Raw genomic sequence first — 25,606 nt, 5'->3', positions numbered from 1 at the left:
AAGCAACTATAAATGTACATTAATATACAATCTATTTGCTATTTATAAATTATTTAGTTAGTTAAACATTAAGAAATTATGCATTTACCATTCTAAATTGCCTATATACGGTTTAAAATTATGATTAAACATTAATAAACTATCTAATTACCATTTATAAATGATGGTTATTGTAAAGTGTTACTGTTATTTCATTTTTTTTTGTTTAATTTGCCTAGATTTACTATTTTAGCATTTTAAACATAAGCCTATTCTTTATGCACAATTAACTTATTTGAATTCTGTGTTTACTGCCTCTTTCTTGTCCTTGTTTACAGTTGTTTACATTGTCTACATTGCTGCTCTATGTGCCTTTAATTGCCCCCTGAGGACTAATAAAGTTTTTTTGGGTTAGAAGAGTGACATTTTAGTTCAAATTCAAATTCAGAGTCTCCACTGATTGCCAGGCAACCTAAAAGAGGCAAAAAGTCAACAGGAAGTCACATCCTTTATGCAACCTTTATGCTAAGCTAATCTAACTGGAGATCAACATAGCTAAATGTAAGAAACACATGGTTAATGTTGTGACATGGTCACAGTTTAGTTGGTTAAGGCAACAAAACTACTTGCTTATGGTTAGGAAAAGGTACATGGTTAGGCGTGGCAAAAGATAAGTTAAATAAATGGACGTTACTACTGGAAGAAAGGAAGTCACTTAGTTGTCGTAGCAACTAACAATGTTGACTTATTGGTTTGACACAGAACACCGACCTTGTTTTTCTTTATTCCTCATTTCCACTTTGCTTTTACACTAAAATAACTTCCATCTGACTTGAGGGCACCACCAATTAAAAACTTACATGTGGGGTTATTTGAGTGGCTGTACAAACAACACATGGGCTCTAAAATCCAGTTCTTTATGTGCATGACTTAACAGTGGCGATGTTGCAAAAGCTGTATGAAAAATGTATGACTTCAAAAGTATTATGCACAGATATTATATTGATTTCGAAGAGGGATGTACCCATTTTTAATACGACACTCTTTCTAAAAGAGAGCACAATCTATGCTGGTTCGCTTAATGCCTGAATCTAATGAGTGACAAAGAGAAGCACATAAATGATACAGAGATAAATGGTAAATGGACTAAATGGACTGCACTTATATAGCGCTTTTATCCAAAGCGATTTTCACTACACACTGTGCTCATTCACCCGTTCATACACACATTCATACTGGTGGCCGAGGCTACCAGGGCAAACTGGTGCCACCTGCCACCATTGGATTCATTCATACACCGATGAACGCAGCATCAGGAGCAATTTGGGGTTCAGTTTCTTGCTCAAGGATTCTTTGACGTGTAAGCTGCCATGGTCGGGGATCGAACCACCGACCTTCCGATCAGTGATGGTTTCTGTCACTTTACGGATGTTTCTATCACCCTGATGAATGATCAAGCCCTTGTTTTTCTGATAAGAAAAGCTGTGTGGTGTCATAATTGAAAGCTGTGACAGATCCGCCATTAAGTCAGACGGCAGCTCCACTGCCTGATGCTACTATAATCAAAATGTGGTTATCTATGCATTAGCAGCACCTGTATCTAGTGATGTCCAAATGAAGCTTCATGAACCATTTTCTATCATTTCTGAGCCCACTAGATGGCGCTCTCTGTCCAACAAAGGGTTGAAATCACACTGAATTAGCCTTTCTTGAGCCTTTTTCTTTAAACCAAGAATGCCATCTAGTGGGGTCAACAAATACAACTAATGGTTCATGAAGCTTCATTTGGACATCACTACCTGTATCCCAACAAATTTTACTTAAAGTTCTGTACAGTGGCAGGAAGTGGACATGCGTCAACCATTTTCATATACACTCTATGGGACAGACATGAAAGTGGTATGGACTCTTACCTTTCTTTCATCAAGAAAGCGAATAAGCATGAAAATGTCAAACTATTCCTTTGATAGTTGGGGTTATAATTAGTGATGTTCTAATGAAGCCTCATGAACCATTTTCTTTATTTTTATGAACCCACTAGATGGCGCTCTTCATTTAAGGAAAAGGGCTCAAGCAATGATTATTGAGTGTTCTGTCAGCCTTTTAGTGAACAGAGCGCGCCATCTAGTGGGCTCAGAAAATAATGAAATGGTTCATGAGGCTTCACTGGCACATCACTAGCTATCATAGATGGTTGACAACATACAGAGGATTACTCCTGTCCAGTTTGGGTACCATTTTCTATGAGGCACCCATTTAATATGGGTTTATAATCTGCAACTAATGGGTTTATAAACCTTTGCTAATCCTTTCATTATCAGTAATACTCCATTAAAAACAGATTCTTGTGAGAAAAAATAAGTAATTAAACAGTTGGTGTTTATCCATTTTATTCCCTATAATAATGTATTTATAAATGTTAATGAACCACTAAAGGGATAGTTCGTATTTTTTGACGTGAGGTTCTTACTCACAGTCAATGTAGATGATGGTCTGATTGTTCCCAGTTTGGAGAACCAGACATGTGACTCCAGACAGGAAACGAGAAAATATTATACCCGTTTTTTATGTACGCTATATTTAAAATATATCCACCGATTTTTGTTGCTATCCAATTTTGGCACAACCCATACGCAGTAGCCAACCCATACTGGACACCTTGTGATATTTCATTTCAAAACTAGACACTTTCCCTTTGTTAGTTCCCTTTTTTGAGGCCTATGGTGTCTTGTATTAATGTTTCTTAGTTCCCCTTTTTTGAGGCCTATGGTGTCTTGTATTAATGTTTCTTAGTTCCCCTTTTTTGAGGCCTATGGTGTCTTGTATGTATGTTTCTTAGTTGCCTTTTTTGAGGCCTATGGTGTCTTGTATGTGTGTCTCTTAGTTCCCTTTTTGAGGCCTATGGTGTCTTGTATGCATAATTCTTAGTTCCCTTTTTTGAGGCCTATGGTGTCTTGTATGTATGTTTATTAGTTCCCTTTTTTGAGGCCTATGGTGTCTTGTATGTATGTTTCTTAGTTGCCTTTTTTGAGGCCTATGGTGTCTTGTATGTATGTTTCTTAGTTCCCTTTTTTAGGCCTATGGTGTCTTGTATGTATGTTTCTTAGTTCCCTTTTTTAGGCCTATGGTGTCTTGTATGTATGTTTCTTAATTCCCTTTTTTGAGGCATATGGTGTCTTGTATGTATGTTTCTTAGTTCCCTTTATTGGGGCCTATGGTGTCTTGTATGTATGTTTCTTAGTTCCCTTTTGAGGCCTATGGTGTCTTGTATGTATGTTTATTAGTTCCCTTTTTGAGGCCTATGGTGTCTTGTACGTATGTTTTTTAGTTGCCTTTTTTGAGGCCTATGGTGTCTTGTATGTATGTTTATTAGTTCTCTTTTTGAGGCCTATGGTGTCTTGTATGTATGTTTCTTAATTCCCTTTTTTGAGGCCTATGGTGTCTTGTATGTATGTTTCTTAGTTCCCTTTTCTGAGGCCTATGGTGTCTTGTATGTATGTTTATTAGTTCCCTTTTTTGAGGCCTATGGTGTCTTGTATGTATGTTTCTTAGTTGCCTTTTTTGAGGCCTATGGTGTCTTGTATGTATGTTTCTTAGTTCCCTTTTTTAGGCCTATGGTGTCTTGTATGTATGTTTCTTAGTTCCCTTTTTTAGGCCTATGGTGTCTTGTATGTATGTTTCTTAATTCCCTTTTTTGAGGCATATGGTGTCTTGTATGTATGTTTCTTAGTTCCCTTTATTGGGGCCTATGGTGTCTTGTATGTATGTTTCTTAGTTCCCTTTTGAGGCCTATGGTGTCTTGTATGTATGTTTATTAGTTCCCTTTTTGAGGCCTATGGTGTCTTGTACGTATGTTTTTTAGTTGCCTTTTTTGAGGCCTATGGTGTCTTGTATGTATGTTTATTAGTTCTCTTTTTGAGGCCTATGGTGTCTTGTATGTATGTTTCTTAATTCCCTTTTTTGAGGCCTATGGTGTCTTGTATGTATGTTTCTTAGTTCCCTTTTCTGAGGCCTATGGTGTCTTGTATGTATGTTTCTTAGTTCCCTTTTTTTAGGCCTATGGTGTCTTGTATGTATGTTTCTTAGTTCCCTTTTTTAGGCCTATGTTGTCTTGTATGTATGTTTCTTAGTTCCCTTTTTTGAGGCATATGGTGTCTTGTATGTATGTTTCTTAGTTCCCTTTATTGGGGCCTATGGTGTCTTGTATGAATGTTTCTTAGTTCCCCTTTTGAGGCCTATGGTGTCTTGTATGTATGTTTCTTAGTTCCCCTTTTGAGGCCTATGGTGTCTTGTATGTATGTTTCCTCGTTCCCTTTTTCTAGGACTATGGTGTCTTGCATGTATGCTTCTTAGTTCCCTTTTTTGAGGCCTATGGTGTCTTGTTTGTATGTTTTTACTGAAATAGCTGCACCCTGATCTATTACTAACCGTTTTTCAGGAAAGGTACAGTATGAGGGCACCATGTGCTCTCTTGATCTGCAGTTCAATAGAGGAAGTGAGCCTTAAATGTTGGTTGAACAGCTCTTCTGTAAGTCACTGAAGTTTTTTTTTTTTTAAATAATAGTTTTAACACTTCAGTTACAGCTAAGCTAAGCTAAATGTCCCTATCCTTCACATAAACAAGTATAACATTTTTAGGGTGGGCCTTCGTTTAGGGGTTAAAATAAGTTTTGTTGCAGTCCTTGTCTGTAGAAATATACTTATTCGTTTCTGGAGCGAGCCTCTGGTTCTCCAAACTGGGAACATGCAGACCATCATCCACTGCAGGTATAAATACACAATGAATCCACTGACTGTGGCTAAGCACCGAACAATCTCTTTAATATAAGGCTAATGAACTGTTAGTAAATGGACGGGTCCAGTTCTTCTACAGCCCTTTTTTCAGAGGATAAATGTAAAGTCAAAGGGATTTTTCATAACCTGGCAACCCCAAAGCTGTCCTTAATAATGTTCTATAACTGATAGATACTAAATTACTTATCAACCATTAATTATACACGCCAACAATCGATGTTAGCCTCAAATTACTGTGTTAAAGTGATCATTATGTATTTGGTTGTATGAAGTTTGAGCCATGTGTTTGCTTCTCTTGGTCACTCATTGCATTCAGTTATTAAGTGAACCAGCATAGATTGTGCTGTCTTTTATAAAGAGTGTCCTATTAAAAAAGGGAACATCCCATTCCAAAATCAATATAAAATCTGTGCATAATACTTTTGAAGTCATACATTTTTTATACAGCTTTTGCAACATCACCACTGTTCAGTCATGCAGATAAAGAACTGGATTTTTAGAGGAAAGAAAACCACAGAATAACAAAAAAGAAGAGTCAGAAGGCTAAAAGAGGTTTACAATCTCTCTTTAAGGTTTGAGCGATGATAATGTGACGTTACAATCACCCTTCCTGGACAGTGAGTGCATAAAAGTAAATCTTGTGTGGAAAATGGATATTGATTATGCAGCCGCGCTGTTGCCATTGTGCTTTCAGTTCTCAATTATCAGTCGCAAATCAAATTAGAGTGCAAGAATTCCAACACAAAGACTTGTTGAGCCATTACAGATCATATATTTTCATTATTCTTAATCATTTATCTTGCAGTTAGAGCGATTGTGCTTCTGCAAAAAAAAAAAAAAAAAGTGTCTGGTTTTATAGCTGTAGCCTGTGCAGCATCATATCGCCCCAGACAAAATCAGTTTTCTGGGCTGCTTTGAGCTCCTGTGCAGTTTATATCAATAACCTTTGAGCTTTTCTGCTGGCCGGCTTACATTACCAACAACAGCCTCTACATCGCAGATTGACCTGTCATGGCAGTTTATCATGTGAACTCTTAAAAAGCAAAAGATTTATCGAGTTTGTCTAAGTACGGAGAGATGGAGTGAGGGTTTTTAGACCAAACTGCTCCTCTGGGAGAAGTGGCTGCAGTTTTTTTTTCTCCTGCAGACTGATTCTGCTTGAGGAAGCCTGACAGTGCACACACACGCACACACACACACACACACAAGCAGCTATAAACATGCACTCATTTACTTTGTTTCTCTTCAACACAGACATTCACAACATCTGCTTTCATGGAAAGAATCAATGGCTGCGGAGCCCAGCTGGACAGAGTGGTAGTGGCAAAATAAAGAAATCAATGCAGGCTTATTAACTGAGCAGAGCTTCCTTTACCGCTGCCACAAAAAATATGTGTGTGTGCGTATATGGCTGCCAGTTTGTATCTGACTTGTGTCTGTGAATGATGATGGCTCCTGCTGGTTGTATGCAGGATGTGCGAGTGCATAAGCGTGTGTGTCCCTGAATGTCGTGGCTAGTGTACAAGTGCTACTTTGTAGGCGTGCTCTGCATGTACATGAGTTTTAGTGTGTGTTTCTGTGTGTACAAGCTTGAGACTATCGCTCAAAGTCAGTGTGCTACTGTTGGGTTAGTGCCACAGTGTTCTCCCTGCGCCTTGGCCTCAGTCTATTTGTGGACAAAGGGATGCTCCGAGACAAATGATTTAGCACCTGTCAGTCAGCGCAGAAGGACGAGAGATGAGAAAAGAAAGAGGTCAGAGACAGGGGGGAAAGGGGAAATGATGGAGGCTTTCAGAAACTATAGACGGTGGAAGGAGCAAAAGAGGAGAAAAGGGAATAAAGAGGGAAAAGTTAAAGCGGTAGAAAGAGACGGACTAAAAGAGAATTTACGATTTAGCTGGGGGTCATCACATAGCTCAAGTTCCTGTGAGCAATTTTCCCCAGGAAATGACAGCTTCTATTTCAGTTGAGTTGTTTGCCTAACACCAGCTCACAGGAACTGTGCCTGGCCTTCGGGGCCGGCGAGCAGACCTTCCCTCATCACGAGAGTTACCATAACAACGGTTGGGGCCGACCTGCACCGGTGGCAGCACAGGGATGTGAACTTTGCTTCTGCCTCCAGCTCTCTGACTGCACCTCCGACACATATACACCCACCCTACATGGACAAAAAAAAAGAGAGAACAGGAAATCAGAACAGTGCTATGCGGTGAATTTTTCCGTGCTGTGAATGTTTGGCGAGCCAGGCTGTGATTGTTCGTTCAGCAGAGGATGATTTGTTTGGGGTGTGAAAACAAAGCGTTGTGTCAAGAAGAAAGAGACAATTGTAATTTCAGAAATGCCCAAACAAACAAACTCCAAGTTGCTCTGGAGTCCAGTGCAAAATAATGTTTGCAGAGCCGCAGTGTGTGGATGTATGTTAGGAAGGAGACGCTGAATGCTGAACAGTTTGTGTGACTTGCAGTTCATTTGATTTCTGCTGGCATCTCCCACTCAGAAATGTGTCTATATCTTGAATTTACATAATTAAAATATGCATAGAAACCTTTTGTTATTTTTTTATCCATGTATAAGCATAAATATTTTTTGCATATGTGTTGTTTTTATAAGCCTGAATACAAATAAATACATTGTTAACATATATGATCACAACATATGTCAATATATGTTGAAATTATACTGTATATGTAAACATAACAGTATATCACATAACAGTATATCAGTATATATATATATATATATATATATATATGGTTAAATAAAGTGGAAAAGATGTAAAATTATTCAGCTTTGTTTGTATGTATGTTGTTTAATATATATATATATATATATATATATATATACTATGGGTATTATTACGCTATATCTTCATATCCGAAGGAAGTATACATTATATATAATACATTTCCCTATGGGGAACATATATGGCAACATCACTCTTATATTACATATATGATATAAGGACATACTGTATATGTCATATATATCATTAACCTCCAGTCCATCTATTCATTGAAAATACACTGAGCATGTTTTATTTACAGTAATAACTTTATTTATATAACAGACAAGCTGAGAAAGCCAGTTAAAGGGCAATCAAAGGGGCTTTCACACAGTATGCCATTTATGTTTCTAGACCATATTTAGCGTGCTTAACCTGCTGCCCCCGCGACCCGGCCCTGGATAAGCGGAAGAAAATGGATGGATGGATGGACCATTTTTCTTTCTACAATGAAAACTATTACTATTTTTAATTTACATGCAAATAGCTATTTTTTCTGCTGTTTTTGTGTGTATAAATAGTAAAAAAAAATATGGTGCATTTCCATAGAAACCTGTGTCTTTTGTTTGTATTTTGGGTTCCTGGCAGCTTTATACTTTGTTAATTTGAGAAAATGAAAAATCAAACTGATAGCCAAGATGCTAAACATAGGAAGTTGACAAATTTGAACCAAAATCTCGTGGACTTGAGAGGTTTACTGACTGGCATTTGGCACCTGGCAGGTATTCCCTTCAACACTCCGATCTATGTACACAACATTACGCTCTAATCATCCTATTTAAACATTTTTTCCACAGCCAATAGAGATATATTGCTGACCTCGTTTTTTTACCGACGAACAAAGCAGCCCCCCTCTATGAAAACATCAACAGTGCCGAGAGCGGCTTAGCTAACAAGCATCTGATTGTGCAGATTACGCATGTTCCGCAGAGGATTACTGAGACTGAAATGAACAAATTGACCTCTTACCACTGAAATCCCACATCAGCATGACAAAAGATGAGAGTCGAGCACCGTGAGGGCAAAACATCTGAAATAGTGGAGTGTAAACTGTAAGACAAGTTGCAGCCAGCAGCATTATTTAAAGCAGCCTCTTCCTGAATGTTTTATTTTTGTCTCCTTTTTCCTGTTTGCAGACCTTGATAAGTGTTGTCGGTGCTTGTCTCCACATCTCATCAGCCTCATCCCAGCACCGAATGCATGGCACGATTGGCTGCTCGGGCTTTTTTAAAAGACGATGAAATGAGCAGAGAAATGCATAAGCTATTTTCTCTACCGGCAGGGTGGCATTTGCATTGATGTCGGGCTCATATTGGAACAACAAATATCAGACTGTGCATCCTGTTCTGGGTGTATTCTTAGCCGAGGGCAGGCGAGTGCCTTCCTCTCTGGTTCCCTTCTGACACTTTTCAAGCAAGTCGAAGCTATTTAAAAGTCATCTCGCTGTAAGAAGTAACAAAAGCTCAATGACAGACCAAGGCCTCATTCAGAATTCAATTTTTCTGCTTTCTCGCCCCAACAATAGAAGTACATAATTTCTCTCCACGCTTGTTTGGAGAGCTCTGCAGAGGGAAATGGCATGCTTTTGTTAATAAGTGTCTCCGTGTTTTTGCTGAGAGAAGACGATTGAACAGCTTATGTAGGTCACATTGTATTAATCTCGTTGGCTATCCTAGTAAAAATGTGCTCTAAATCAAACATGCAATATTAAAATCCAGCCCATTGCTCATTTGCTTAATAATGCAGCGTGGCTGCACTGAGAATGACTTCTCAGACACGGAAATAGTGATCCCAGTGCTTTTGCACTTAGGCAGTAAATTACTGGTCTGGATTACAACACTACAAATGAGACACGCTTGATATCAATCTGACAGAACAGTTCAAACATGGTGCAAACTGAATATTTATCAGTCACAGTGTATTTCAGGCACAGGACCCTTTCATCACTCATCTGTAATGAGATCTGTACGCATTCGAATAATTAATAAACTAGATGATCCCCAAATTATTCTGAGAGCGAGATGTAAATGCTATCAATTATCCATCTGGGTGATTCTGCAATCTTAAGCAAACTAGAAATTTCACAAGTCAGACAGGCCTTAATGGGATATAGAAGCAGGACCAGGGGTTCACATGAATGTTTTATAACAATGTGAGGTTTTAGATTGGATCAATAAGAGGCTCGCGTCTCCGCTGGATGAAGATTGTGTAGAATGAGGCAGACGGCTCAGTAAAGCAAAATAAAAACCAGCTGCTGTCACAGGCTCAGTGTGACATTTCTACATGGTGGTTTTGTTTATTTTTGTAGTCATTCTGTGTCTCTTTGTAGTTGTTTTGTTTATTTTCTAGTCATTCTGTCTCTTTGTAGTTGTTTTGTTTATTTTTTAGTCATTATGTGTCTCTTTGTAGTTGTTTTGCTTATTTTTGTAGTCATTCTGTGTCTCTTTGTAGCTGCTTTGTTTCTCTTTGTAGTCATTCTGTCTCTTTGTAGTTGTTTTGTTTATTCTTTTTAGTCATTTTGTCTCTTTGTTGTTGTTTTGTTTCTCTTTGTAGTCATTCTGTGTCTCTTTGTAGTTGTTTTGTTTCTCTTTGTTGTTGTTTTGTTACTCTTTGTAGTCATTCTGTGTATCTTTGTAGTTGTTTTGTTTCTCTTTGTTGTTGTTTTGTTTCTCTTTGTAGTCATGTGTCTCTTTGTAGCTGTTTTGTTTCTCTTTGTAGTCATTCTGTGTCTCTTTGTAGCTGTTTGTGTCTCTTTGTAGTTGTTTTGTTTCTCTTTGTAGTCATGTGTCTCTTTGTAGCTGTTTTGTTTCTCTTTGTAGTCATTCTGTGTCTCTTTGTAGTTGTTTTGCTTATTTTTGTCGTCATTCTGTTATCATTTAAGTCTCTTTGAGGTTGTTTCCCACCTTTTTTTTATAGTTGTTTGAGTCTCTTTGTGTCTCTCTGCAGCTGGTTTGCGTCTCTTTGTAGTGATTTGTAGTCTCTGTGTGGTTGCATTGCTTCACTTTGTGGTAAAGCACAATAAATACTAGCTGCTGTCACGGACCAGACTGACGGGCTCAGAGTGACATTTCAACATGTATTTTATCTGCAGCCCTGCAGTATCTTCATGCAATCTGCTGCCAAATGAACTATTGTAAACACGGCTGGGCTGCGTGATATTGGATGTCCGGCCTGAACCGTCAAGCGGAACAATAAATCCCTTCCGGGGCTGTATAGAAATAAAAAAAGTCTACGGATGAGTTGCTCGGTGATGGGTTTATATCAAAGGAAGATATTGCTGTAAGGTGGTGCGAGCAGCCGAAGCTGATGTTTTTTGATCTGATGATTAGAGCAGCTTGCCACTTGAGGTTTGCTTTGAGAAAGTAAATGTGCTTTTTGAGATTATAGGGGTCAACACGGAGAGGCTCTTTGCGGCACATTTGCACATGTGTGTGTGTGTGTGTGTGTGTTTGTAAGACAAAGAAAGAGACAGGAATAGAGGAAGTGAGTGTGTTTGCGCATGCATTAAAAAGACAAGAGAGAGGTCCTTGAGGCAACCTGCACATCTTTTATCACATCTTTAATTAATTGAAGCCCATAATAGAAGCTGCAATTCCACTGAATAGACAGAGTTGTATGGAAAACAGTTGGGGATAAGGAGACACACTCATCTTCCTCTGCTTTTTCTTTTTATCAACCTTGGCTTGCCATTTCACAGTCTGCATATACAGCATATCCTCAGCTACTGTCAATCTTTGCTTTGTGGATTAAATACAGTGCCATGAATGCAGGGCCGGATTATGAGACAATGGGGCCCTGGGCACAGCATAGAAAGGCCCCCTTATATGGGCTTAAATTTGTCTCAATAATTACATATATATATAAAAATAATTCCTCTCTGCTCTGGTGCGCAGGGTAATTAAACGTTTAACCAAACGGGCACAGTCGCAATATTGTTATCATTGTTACAAATTAGGAATTTGTATTTGTTGATAGCAAAACACGTGTGCAAATCAAGGACTATTTGTTGATCACCCTCTGTGCTTTTGCAGATATTATTGAGACAAATTTACCACCACCTCACAGAGAGACACGCAGACTTTACACTAGTTTGACCTTTAATTGCTGTTTTTTTGTCAGTTTTAAGTATTTTTTTGTGTCTCTTTGTTGTTGTTTTGTGTCTCTTTGTAGTTGTTTTGTTACTCTTTGTAGTCATTCTGTGTCTCTTTGTAGTTTTTTGTCTGTCTTTTTCATTTAAGTCTCTTTGAGGTTGTTTTCCCCCTTTTTTATAGTTGTTTGAGTCTCTTTGTGTCTCTCTGCAGCTGGTTTGCATCTCTTTGTAGTGTTTTGTCGTCTATGTGGTTGCATTGTTTTACTTTGTAGTCATTTAGTGTCTCTTCGACGTTGCCTTGTTGCTCTGTGTCGTCATTTAGTGCAGTGGCTCCCAACCTTTTTCTTGAGGGACCCACATTGTAAACTTTGGCGACCCCCTCACTGTGTTATGGGACAGTGGTACAGTCTTAAATTTGTTAGCCACCTGCGGGCCACATAGTATCTCAGCCATTTTAATGCAAGAAGGTTTAATCAGTGTTTCCCCAATGTTGTGTGGCTTTTTGGCTGGCGCAATAAGAAGAGAGCACTCCGCAACCGTTGCTGCTTCTGGTCGCTCCCAGCTTTTGTTAAACTGTCCATAATGTTTTGGGGCCCGTTTGTCACAACAAGTTCCCTTTTTCTGAGGAAAAACTCTTTGGGGTTACCCACCGTCTTGGGATGTTTAGCTGTCATTTTGTTTTGGTGTCGCTTCAGTTGCAAAAGATGCATTTGGCTCAAATGTTGTCCATTGCTTCTATGAAGCTGAACTCAATGTGACTTTCATGGTACCCTCTCTTTTTCTTTTTGAGATATTTAGCACTTTCGTCTCCCTGACGCTTCGGCATTTTTCCATTAGCCCTCTGTTTCTTTTGCTAGGTGAGGTTACCTGTGTATACTGCAGGAGGGATGTTACACACGCCCTTATTCTCGCGAAATAGCCTTTATTTTTAAACTTTTTTATTTAAATAAATAAATAAACATTTAATGTAGCCCTTATTTAGTTGTTTTTGTCCTACTAGTGAATTAAATGCTGACTCATCTATTTTTAAACACATTTGATTTATTACAAATCAAGAGGGCTTCGCGACCCCCCATGGTTCTTTGGCACCCCCCTGGTTGGGAATCACTGATTTAGTGCATCTTTGTGGTGATATTGTGTCTCCTCCTGGTCGGTACATTTCTCTCTGAGTGACATGTCTTCGCTGAAGGCCGGGGGTTAATAATCTCAGGGCCCTGCAGGCCCATTCAGTAATCCATCCATGCATGAAAGAAAAAGACTTGCTGTTATAAAGTTGAATGATTGATAGTCTCTTCTCTCTCTCTAGGTTCTGTCTCTGAGGGTCTTCTGTAAAACCACCATGGTGCTCTTGCAGTTCTGCCGACTGGTCCTAATTATCGCGGCCATCATCCCTCGACCGGCGGCGGGATGTCCCTCCGGCTGCCGCTGCTACAGCCTCACCGTGGAGTGCGGATCTCTCGGGATCAAAGAAATCCCACACGGCGTCTCTTCTGTGACCGAGGTCAGTCGGCCGATCGACGATAACTTTAGGGCGCTGCCTCCCCCGCCCATCCTTCTCCCGCATCGGTGGTTTTGTACCAGTTGACTCCCTCTCTGATCCATTCTTATTACCCTGAAATGATTGTGGTTAATCAATTCTCTGTGACCCTCTTTGATGTAAGCCTGAGGGAGGGGCCGCGCCGCTGGCTGTGTAATTATTCATTCTTTCCTTAGAAAGTGACTCTTGCACACCCTCTGATCATCTGTTGAGAAGATGTTTAACATTACACCATCTTTTCCTCTTGGGTTCAGCCCCCCCCCAACATTACTGCAGCCCATGAATATTAATGAAAAGCATGTCCCGCATAAATTGTTCCATTAACCTCAATCAGCAGGTCTATCTCGTCGATCATGCCTCACCTCTTGGCTCGTGTTTTGCTTCTTTGAAAACATCCACCAGTGAATGCACATTAGAAAATCAAGCAGACAGCCATGCATTGTGGGTCCAGCACACACTGCTGTGTAGCTCCAATCACTCAGAAACATTTTTTTTGTTTGCTGACATGGTCTGTGATTTTTGCAGCATTTGGCAAAGAGCTGAAGCACAAAAAAGGGAAAGTGCTGCACATTGTCAGCTATATTATTATCATGATTCTGAACTAGCTCATTCCACATTGTTTCTTTTGGTAACACTTTACAATAACCAACTAAGAAATGTTTATAGATGGTTTATAAACCAATTATTCACCATTTACAAAGTCCTTCCATCCATTTTCCTCCGCTTATCCGGGACCGGGTCGCGGGGGCAGCAGGACATTCCAGACGTCCCTCTCCCCAATCAATTTCTTAAAGGTATATGAACAATTTCAAAATCATTAACATACTTAATATGGTGTTAAAAATGTTATAATGAGTGCAACTAAAATTATTAATTATAATTAAATTGTTTGTTAATGGTAAAGTAACTATAAACTTACATTAATATACCATCTATTTGCCATTCATAAATGATGTAGTTATTTAAACATTAATAAATGATGTATTTACCTTTCTAAATGGTCTGTATACGGTTCATAAATGATGATTAAACATTAATAAACTGTTTAAAAATTAAAAATCTGTTCACCATTTATAAGTGATGGTTATTGTAAAGTGTTACCTTTGTATTGCCTACATTAACATATATGTACATTGGGAAAAACCTACATATAAAATACAGTAGTTTTATATGACATCATCTCGAAAAAATATTTTAAACTATTTTTTTTTAGATTTTTAAAACTTTAAATGGGTCAATTTGATCTGCAACATAACAGGAGGGTTAATCAAACATGATGTGGTTAGGGTTATGTTATTTTTGCCTGTAGTTGTTTTTCTCCTTTTGTAGTCTTAAAAAAGTACATGCAACTAAAACTCTCAAGTGGAACCAATATTTTAGGTAATAACTCACCATATTCAACAGTTAAATAGCTTGAAAAGCATGAAAAAGCTCACAATGTCAAACCTAAAAACAAGTTATTAATAATTAAATTTCAGGGTTCGTACACTTTAGCAGTGGTCCTTCAATTCAAGCATTTTTCAAAGACTTTCAAGGTAAATTTTCATTAAAATCTTTTCCAGTATCTTCCACCTGTTGTAAATTGCATAATTTAGATGAGTACTTACATACTAAAAGGGGAGATTTCACTGAACCATACCAACAGTGATGGTTTTACACTTTTAGGAGGAACGGTCTTCATTTCAGATAGGCTACTCATTATTTTTTACATTGAACATGTGATTATCTATAGTCTATAGATGGATATAGTCAGATTGCAAGAGAAATACAGTAAGAATTTCAAGCATTTACAAGCACTTTCTCCAAAATCCTTGAAGCACTTTTTAAACCTTGAAAATTCAAGCATTTTCAAGGATTTCAAGCACCCGTACAAACCCTGAAATTAGCACATAAAGCTATGGTCAGTAGGTAAATTATACTCAAAACAATATAATTAAGACACTAATTGCTAGATATAAGAAGAAAATACTTGGTGAGCTTAATGTTTTTTGCAGTGCACACTCCTGTGTAGCTCCGATCACTCAGAATAATTCTTTTGTTTGCTGACAAGGTCTGTGATTTCTGCAGCATTTGGCAAAGAACTGAACCACAAAAAAGGGAAAGTGCACATTGTCAGCTACATTATTATCACTGGCTCATTCCACATTATTTGTATTGCCTACATTAACATACATCCAGAGCTCTGCTGAGCCCTGTGCGTGCAGATAGCTCTAACAGTGGCCCCGTTGTTAATGTAATCGCTCCTCATGGTTTATACATTTTCTACTCAGTGAGCACTACGCAGCAACGAGACATGCTCACTTTCTTGTACAAAACAAAACATCACGTCCCCTCCTCCGTGTCTCTGATGTGATTAATTTGCGATCACTCCACTAATTTGATTTACCTTGTCTCCTCCACAGACCATCTTCCTCCAGGACAACGCGATAGTGCAGATCCGTCTTCAGGACCTGACTCGCCTTGGCAGCCTGCATTACCTCTACCTTCAGAATAATAGCATCTCAGCCCTTGAGCCCGGGGCGTTTCTCAGCCAGGGGCAGCTGCTGGAGTTGGCCCTCAACGGAAACCTGATCCACCTGGTCACCCCGGACATGTTCCGGGGTCTGGAGCACCTTCGGATCCTGTACCTCGCAGGGAACCAGATCACCCGAGTGCAGGACTTCACCTTTAGGGGACTGCAGGTAAGAGAGCTAATGTAGTGACCTGATTGCTACTGGAAAAAGATGATTAAAAAAAGACACAAATTATTTTTAAAAAGACACAAAATGACTAAAAAAAGACACAAAATGACTAAAAAAAGACACAAAATGATTTTAAAAAAGACAGAAAATGACTAAAAAACACACAAAATTACTAAAAAGACAAAATTATTTTTAAAAAGACACAAAATGACTAAAAAAGACACAAAATGACTAAAAAGACTAAATTATTTTTAAAAAGACACAAAATGACTAAAAAAAACACAAAATGACTAAAAAGACTAAATTATTTTTAAAAAGACACAAAATGACTAAAAAAAGACAGAAAATGACTAAAAAGACAAAAAATGACTAAAAAAAGACAGAAAATGACTAAAAAAAGACACAAAATTATTTTAAAAAAGACACAAAATGACTAAAAAAAGACACAAAATGACTAAAAAGACAAAATTATTTTTAAAGAGACACAAAATGACTAACAAAAAGACACAAAATGACTAAAAAAAGAAACAAAATGAATAAAAAAAGACACAAAATGATTTAAAAAAAAGACACAAAATGACTAAAAAAAGATAGAAAATGACTAAAAAAAGACACAAAATGACTAAAAAAAGACACAAAACGACTAAAAAAAGACACAAAATGATTAAAAAAAGACACAAAATGATTTTAAAAAAGACACATTTTTTGTAGTTTATAGTTTATAGTATTTTACATGCACAAATTAAATGTCCAATTATACGCATAAATACGCCGTCGAGCACCATTATAACTATGCCAAACCTATTATATGGGCGGCAGTGTAGGAGAAGAATAAAGCCATGCAAGCCAATCAGAATCCTCAGAATCAACAACAACAACGAATAACACGAGGGACTTCCTGTTCCTTTCAAAACAACTAGATAGAATGACCATGAGAACCTAAAACCCTGTTTCTCCCAGTTGACACGGATAATTCTCTACTTTGCCCAGAGTTTTGTTTTTTTTAGAAATAATCGTTTTCTGTGATAAAAACTGGGTTTTCGTATAAATGAGAGGACAAACCAGATGGAAATACCTGCGTTTTCCCTTCATGTAAATGGGGCCTGAATTTATTGTAATGTTCCCAAACAAAGGTATACCTCTTTCTTAAACAAATAAAGTTATATTTCCAACGTATACATCACATTTCTGCAGTCAAAAAACTGTGTGCCAAAATGGCTCTTACAGCTACTATAAAGGGATGTATGTATCAGGGAGGTTTAGGTTTAGGTTTATTTATTTGCACAGGTAGAATTACATCAAATGCCAAAAATAATAAATAGTGTAAAGTGCAAGGAGAGGCAGAAAACTAGTGATGTCCAAATGAAGCTTCATGAACCATTTTCTATATTTTCTGAGCCCACTAGATGGCGCTCTCTGTCCAACAAAGGGTTAAAAGCACACTGAATTAGCCTTTCTTGAGCCTTTCTCTTTAAACCAGGGGTCTCATACTCAAATTACCCGGGGGCCGCTGGAGGCAGTATCAAAATGGCCAAAAAAAGACACAAAATTACAAAAAAAAGACACAAAATGACTGAAAAAAACTAAATTACTTAAAAGACACAAAATGACCAAAAAAAGACACAAAATGACTATAAAAAGACACAAAATGACCAAAAAAAGACACAAAATTACTATAAAAAGACACAAAATGACCAAAAGAGACACAAAAAGATTGAAAAACCACTAAATTACTACTAAATGACTAAAACTAGCTTACTGTATCAAACCCTGCTAACATGAATTACTGAGTTTAATTTTATCTAAAACGTATTTAAACACAAAAAAAAAACATTCAAATATGAAGATTACTCTGAAAACTAACCTCATGCCATCAAGCCTCAAGCCTCAAACCTCAAGCCACCATCGACAGGAAGTCTCTTTTGTCCTTTCAAAATAAAGGCGTCCTTTATCAAAACAGGCTTTTGCATAGTACTGTATATATATCTTTTATTTTGCCCATGTATGCATGTTTTTAGACATACTGGAGTATGTCTAAAAACATTGCAATTAATCAATTAATTGATCATTATAGATGCTCCAGTTGGTTTCTTCCAAATGCCCATTCCTACTTTTAAGACCACACTTCCTGCTGCTATTCCATCCAGGCAGCAACCTCTGGGCCTGAAAAATGAAGTCAATGAGAAAGAGCCTTGAAACTACATTCTCTACATTCTCTACTGGCTGCAAAAAAAGAAATTTGACTGAATGAAAATCAATGAGAAAATGACCCGTCTTCTCACTTAGCTCAGTAAACATTTTCCACCTGAGTTAATATTATCTAATAGTTTATAGTTTAAAGCCTTCTTCAATACAACATGATTTTCATTTCGTAAATTATTACGATTAAGATTAAGATTCCCTTATTAGTCCCACAACGGGGAAATTCAAAATCATCATTTATCCCATCCTTTTTAACAGACCAGTGAACACACCATGCTGAGGAGCAGTGGGCCCCTTCAGAATAAAATAGATGATAGAGCTGAGTATGCTTTAGGGCAGGGCTGCTGTTTGATTGACAGCTTGCTACCACGGCACACTGTTGGCTTCTTTCTCACGACATTGAACCTTTCACACACTCTAAAAATTCATAGATAGATAGATAGATAGATAGATAGATAGATAGATAGATAGATAGATAGATAGATAGATAGATAGATAGATAGATAGGATGAGAGTGTGGACAAAATAATTCCAGAGGCATTTAAAATACAATTTGGTTATTAAGAAATGTGATTAACAATTTCAAAATAATATATGCATTTTGACAATTAATAGAACAGAATAATCTTTGTTGTTATTGCACAGTGTACAACAAAATTATGGCTGCTTGACCCAATTAGTGCTTAGGACAATAAAAAAAGAGATAAAACTGTAATAATAATAATAACAATACTGTAATAGGTAGTGATGTCCAAATGAAGCTTCATAAACCATTAGTTGTATTTGTTGACCCCATTAGATGGCGTTCTTGTTTTTTTTTTTAAAGGCCCTAGAAAGGCTGATTCAGTGTGATTTTAACCCTTTGTTGGACAGAGAGCGCCATCTAGTGGGCTCAGAAAATATAGAAAATGGTTCATGAAGCTTCATTTGGACATCGTGGGTAATAGGTGAGAATACTGTAATAAATAAGGGATAAGTATTCCACAGCAATGGGAAGGGGATATATTATAACGTGTAACGATATAGAATAAATTGTACTCAATTTAGTATGTTTTCTGAGTGATTTCTTACTTTTTGGACTATTCATGCCGTCTGTGTTGAAACTATTGTTCAGCTGTCAGGAGCATTCCTTGTTAGAAACATCCCTAGAATGGATGCACAGCAATGTTTAGTGCTCATTTTGTTTTAAGCGTGCCAAAAACCTTAATCCCTTTTGGTAAAGTGAAAAAAGCTTAGCTTTTGCCAGCAAAGCTAAAGCTATTCCAATATGGGATTCCTCTTTATGGATTATATAAAATAACGCCTGCAACTGTAAATCCAATTCATGACACATGTCAAGCTAATCCCCACTACTATACAGTAATACAGCACAGTCAGCGTGTCTCAGCACTTGACATCTCTGTTCCTCCTTTAACCCTCTGGAGTCCATCTATATACACATGTTTTATTTACAGTAATACAGTTATTTATATATCATATGGAGACAAGCTGAGAAAGCCAGTTAAAGTGCAAAGGTTCAGAGGTTTAATAAGAATAGCAGCTTTAAGGATGCTACACATTACATAAATAATGTTCATGATTGCATTAAAATATGTTACTAAGATTATAATATATTAAAGATAAAAGGTTTTTCTTTTCTCAATTGAGGTTAAACTGGGATTCTTTAACCCTCTGGAGTCTCTAAAAGCGCCAAAGCATGACTTCTTCATGACACAAAATGATAAAAAAAAAGACAAAAAATGATTTAAAAAAGACACAAAATTATTTAAAAAACACACAAAATGACTAAAAAGACACAAAATGATTAAAAAAAGACACAAAATGACTAAAAAAAGACACAAAATGATTAAAAAAAGACACAAAATTATTTTAAAAAAGACACAAAATGACTAAAAAAAGACAGAAAATGACTAAAAAGACAGAAAATGACTAAAAAAAGACAGAAAATGACTAAAAAAAGACACAAAATAATTTTAAAAAAGACACAAAATGACTAAAAAGACACAAAATGACTAAAAAAGACACAAAATGACTAAAAAGACAAAATTATTTTTAAAAAGACACAAAATGACTAAAAAAAGACACAAAACACCTAAAAAAGACACAAAATGATTAAAAAAAAGACACAAAACGACTAAAAAAAGAGACAAAATGATTAACAAAAGACACAAAATGACTAAAAAGACACAAAATGACTAAAAAGACACAAAATGACAAAAAAGACAAAATTATTTTTAAAAAGACACAAAATGACTAAAAAAAGACACAAAACAACTAAAAAAAGACACAAATGATTAAAAAAAGACACAAAATGACTAAAAAGACAAAGGTTGTGTGGAGAAAAAGGAGCCATGCATGTGATGTAAAGACAGACTGAAAGATGCCAAACACAGACAGAAATGAATGCATAGGAAGTTGACAAATTTAAACTAAAAATCTCCAGGACTTCAGAGGTTTAACATTCTCCATCCTCTGCTTGTGTCTTCTTCTTTTTTTTTTTTGTCATCTGCAGCGTTTGCAGGAACTCCACCTGCAGGAGAACAGCATCGAGCTGCTGGGAGAGCAGGCTCTGTCGGGCTTGTCATCTCTGGCTCTGCTGGACCTCAGCAGAAATCACCTCCGCACGCTGGGAGCCTCGTCCCTCAAACCGCTGGTGAGCCTGCAGGTGCTCCGTGTGACAGGTAGGCAGAGCGAGGACAGCTGTCTCACTGTAATGTGACATAATCCTCCAAGATTGCATTTAATTTTAAAGTGCCCCGAAAACGCTTCCAAATGCCACAATTTTTGCAGAACTGACACTGCCGGAGAATGCTCCGCTGCAGCCACGACCTGCAGGCTTATGTCAATGGAAATTAAGTGCCCTTAAACATGTTTTACATATCAAAGGATTTCATCCAGCTGTAAGCCTTTAATGAGAAAAAAATCCCCTCAAAGACACAATTTAAAGAATAAATTGAAGGAATACTGTCTACAAAAGGGACTTACTATCCAGGGCAATTAGTCCTCCAATGGGCGCCAAAAGAGATCAAACAGAGTTCAAATTATCATAAGCAAAAACAAATTTCTTTACCAAACAATATCACCTCACCAATTTAGCAGCCCTTCTGGAGCTTTTAATCCTATCAGCAGTTGGAGTTTCTTCAGTTTTAATTCAACTGTTGATCTTCAAATTGTTATTTCTTCCAAATATTTGAGAAAAACTTCTTTTTGTTGGCTCAAAAGTTAGGGTTAGAGGTTAATATTTGGCCTTGGAAAAGAATCCCAACTCCAGGTCCATTTAACGGCCTTTTTATCAGAGGGGTTTTCATAAGCAGATGGAGTATGCTCAGTCTTCATGGAATAGCTTCTTTGTATATGTGTCAGACCTCAGGTGGGTAATCAAGAGCAGCTCCAAATACTTTCATTGATTGGATTTTATTCAAAGACAGTCCAGTAGGTAAAAACAGAGTCCAGGTACAGGCACATAATCCAGACACGACAGGCAGATAACTTCAAAATCCAGGCAGGATTCAAAACAGAACAAAAACTTTCTTAAATCTCTCCAATATAAACTCAAACTAAATGCTAGTCTCTGACAAAATAAACTGAAAAGACTAGTAATGTCCAAATGAAGCTTCATGAACCATTTTATATATTTTCTGAGCCCACTAGATGGCGCTCTCTGCCCAACAAAGGGTTAAAATCACACTTTATTAGCCTTTCCTGAGCCTTTCTCTTTAAACCAAGAACGCCATCTAGTGGGGTCAAACAAATACAAATAATGGTTCATGAAGCTTCATTTGGACATCACTAGAAAATACAGGGTTTAAATACTCCCACTTTTATTAGTTACATCTCTCATGTCTTCACTTTCCTATATTTCCAAATACAACAGCAATGGTTTATCATTTCCTGCCCTCCATCTGAATTGTGCAAATCATAGTAGTCACATGATTGTAAACAAGCTTAGCACAAGTACACTGTCGATGGTTTTCTGAGCACTATTGGATTCTCACTTACTGGATTCTCATATTTCCCTAAAAGTTAGATAGATAGATAGATAGATAGATAGATAGATAGATAGATAGATAGATAGATAGATAGATAGATAGATAGATAGATAGATAGAAAGATGGATAGATGGACAGATAGATAGACTTTATTGTCCTTTTCAGGAAATGTGTTTTCGTAGCCTGTACATGTTCTTCAGATATATACACACATAGACACAGGAAACATATAGACACCATGACAACAAAAATATACACTTAATCCAGCACAATTGTCACATTTAACCCTCCAACCCTCCCTGTCTTGAGGCTTGGGGGTCCAAATGTCCTTCTTTTCATTGGAAACAGCAGTTAACCAAACCGTTCATCCCTCTCCTCCAGAGAACCCGTGGCGCTGCGACTGTGCTCTCGGCTGGCTGAGGACTTGGATCAGCGAGGAAGGACAGCGTCTGCTGAGCTCCGCCGAGCAGCGCCGGCTGATGTGCTCCGAGCCGCCGCGCCTCTCCCACCTCAGCCTGGTGGAGGTGGCGCCCAACAGCCTGGTTTGCATCCCGCCCGTGGTGCAGCTGGAGCCCAGCCACCTCACCGTGCGACTCGGGGAGAGCCTCCGAGTCTCCTGCCAGGCCTCGGGCTACCCTCAGCCCCAGGTGACCTGGAAGAAGGCCTCCCACGGGAAGGCCCAGTTGTCCCCTCGCGGTTTGGTCCAAGAGCTGGGCCCCAACGGGGAACTCTTCCGGCCGGGAGCGGGAGGCGTGGTGACGGCGTTGCCCAGCAGCGGAGGCATCAAAGTCGGGGGTGTTGGAGGAATCCAGGGGCTTGTTCGTGGTACCGAGGAAGGCGGCGAGAGGGACAGCTTTGATCCAGACATGGGCAGCGGCATGCTGTTCCTTAGCAACGTGACCGTATCGCACGCCGGTCGCTACGAGTGTGAAGCCTGGAACCCCGGCGGCGTCGCCAGGGTTACCTTCCATCTGGCCGTCAACATGTCGTCTTCGTCGTACTCCTCGCAGTTCTGGCCTCGTTTGAACATGCACTCCTTCGTCTCCTCCTCGTCCAACTCCTTCTACCAGCCGGAGGTTCTGGACGTCAGCCAGGAGCTGCTCTACGAACAAGACAGCATGGACTTTTATGCGCTCGGCGCGGCCACGCAGACCGCCATCGCCGTCGGCATCTCCCTGCTGGCGCTGACCGCCGTCCTGCTCTTGATCATGATCTACACCCGCCACCAGCAGTACCGCAAAGAAGAAGGAGGCTCCTACTGCACCAGCAAGGAGGAGAGCATCCTGTACGTGAACGACTACTCCGACGGGCCGACCACCTTCGCGCAGCTGGAGGAGTACCGCGACGACCACGGCCACGAGATGTACGTACTCAACAGGACCAAGCCCGTCCTGGGGTCCACCTCGTCCAGGTGTCCCATGATGAGCGGCTTCGTCCAACAGAAGGGCATGAAGGAGGCTCTCCTGGACCACGAAATGGTGCAAACACTGACCAGATCGGGGGGAATGGGGCTCCGCAGAAACCCGGCAGACGGAGGCGAGGGGCCCCTAACGACGGACCCGGAGGAGCTCTTCCTCAGCCAGAGCCTCCTCTTCGGATCACAGGTTGCCTACGAGATCCACTGCTAAGGGGTTTTAATTGCGTTATAATAAAACAATGTTGATAGACTTAATTAAAGACATTAAAGGAAATCACCTTGGTGCAATGATTTGCATCAGATTATTATGTGGGCTTCAATAGAGTGTCAGTTAGTGGTTGCTGGGGGAAACCGGGATCACAATCAGCCTCTCGGAGACCCTCATCTGATTGATTGTATGGCGTTATTAAGATGGGTAAAGATTAGGGAACATAAAATACCTTGCCATCCCCCCGAATAAACCCTTTAAAGATAATTATGAGTGGCTAACTTTATCAGAAATGGTTTGTATGACTAAAGCAACCTGGTCTCACAGGAATCCGTGAAATAGCCACAGATTTGCTTAACTCAAAATCCGTGGAATAGCCACGGAATCACTCAAATTTCTGTGAAACTGACACGGATTTCACTACAATGCAGGTTAATGACAGTCATATCCCGTGGCTATTCCAACATACAAAGTGATTATGTACATTCACTGAGTGAATATTTAGAAAATAAAACATATATTTCTCGCTAGAAATGTGATCAAAATCCATTTTTATGCAGAAACTAAGTCAAAATATTGATTATTTTTCACTAAAAATGAGAGAACTGTCCGCCATGTTTTTTGTTCTGACCGCCGGGACCTTGAAAGTCACGTGACTTGGAACACGAATAGCCACGGGATATGACTGTCATTAACTTGCATTGTAGCGAAATCCGTGTCAGTTTCACGGAAATTTGAGTGATTCCGTGGCTATTCCACGGATTCCTGTGAGACCATGTTCGACTAAATCCTGGCAAAAAGAGGCTGAGACTGTGCAGCACATAGTGAAAACTAACATATGATTTGATTCTTTTTCTTTTTGTTCTGTTTTTGTGTGTTCTGTCAGTGTTTCGTGTAAATATAATGAAGCTAATTTTCACTGTGAAGTACAGATGTTCTGTGGACCTTGTTACCATTAGAGTTAGATCCGAGCAGATCCTCCTACTGAAGCGACATTGTCATTGCCCATATGTGTGAGTGGGCGTGGGTGGGTGGATTTGTGCAGGAACAGGTTCATTTGAGTGCAATGCCAAGTGGTTTTTTTTGTTTGTTTTTTTAAACATTTCTACCATAGCATCCTTGATGTTAACATGTCGTGTTTTTTCTACTTATTTGTCGAAAACACTAGAACGAGAAATTAACATTTCTGTTGTCTGAAATGAAATCTTTTTTGTGCAGTTAATGCCATTAACATCAGTCTGTAACAATGTGAATATTGTACATTTTTGTCTTCGGTTTCTACATAATAAAATGTATTTTAAAAGATTCAGCGTTTTCTTTTTCTTACAAGCTCCACACTCTAAGAAAAGATTCAGGAGGTTAGTTAGTATGACTTAAAAACATGAGCTTTTTCAGCATAAAAATACAATTTGTTACATTAAAAATGAAGAAAGATGTCTTAACTCAGAAATATATTGATTTTGGACAACCATTTCTGCCTTCACTTAACAAGGAAATCTATTAAGGTAATGAAACTTAATATTGTATTACAATATGTCTGACTTAAGTGAAATAAGTTACTTACACTCAATAAAATTGAGGTAACAATTTGCATGGACTTTGCTGAGTAGAAAGAAAGTAAAATAAAGGAGTTAGAGCAACTTATATAGAGTAATTTGACCACTTATTAACACTAAAACGTTGATATAAAAATTGAATTGGTTCAACATAATGAAGCTTGTAGGGCACCGCGAAGGTTGTAGGGGCCGGACCAAAACTCTGAACTAAATTCTGCTCAATATGAATGTAATCACTTTATAAAATACAGTAAATTATCTGGGTTTGAGCTGCTACTGATAAGAATACATGTTATGATAAGACTGTTAATGTGAAGTAAATCAAATATAGCAGTAAAAACTTAGTGAATACTCCAATCACTATTCCATTT

At 38.5% G+C, this 25,606-nt stretch overlaps 1 protein-coding gene across 1 annotated transcript in view; it reads left to right on the top strand.

Moving 5' to 3' along the window:
* Window positions 1-24,984, top strand: part of lrrc24 (leucine rich repeat containing 24) — a 30,585-nt gene extending 5,601 nt beyond the window's left edge. The window contains exons 2-5 of the mRNA XM_059343795.1: window positions 12,952-13,146; window positions 15,585-15,863; window positions 20,578-20,746; window positions 22,436-24,984. Coding sequence (XP_059199778.1) covers window positions 12,985-13,146; window positions 15,585-15,863; window positions 20,578-20,746; window positions 22,436-23,682 — 1,857 coding nt within the window. The 5' untranslated portion in view covers window positions 12,952-12,984 and the 3' untranslated portion in view covers window positions 23,683-24,984. The remainder of the gene's footprint in view (window positions 1-12,951; window positions 13,147-15,584; window positions 15,864-20,577; window positions 20,747-22,435) is intronic.
* The last annotated feature ends 622 nt before the right edge of the window (window positions 24,985-25,606 follow it).

The sequence above is a fragment of the Centropristis striata genome, chromosome 11 (genome assembly GCF_030273125.1).
Source record: "Centropristis striata isolate RG_2023a ecotype Rhode Island chromosome 11, C.striata_1.0, whole genome shotgun sequence".
NCBI lineage: Eukaryota > Metazoa > Chordata > Actinopteri > Perciformes > Serranidae > Centropristis > Centropristis striata.
This window is presented reverse-complemented; position numbering and strand designations above follow the sequence as displayed.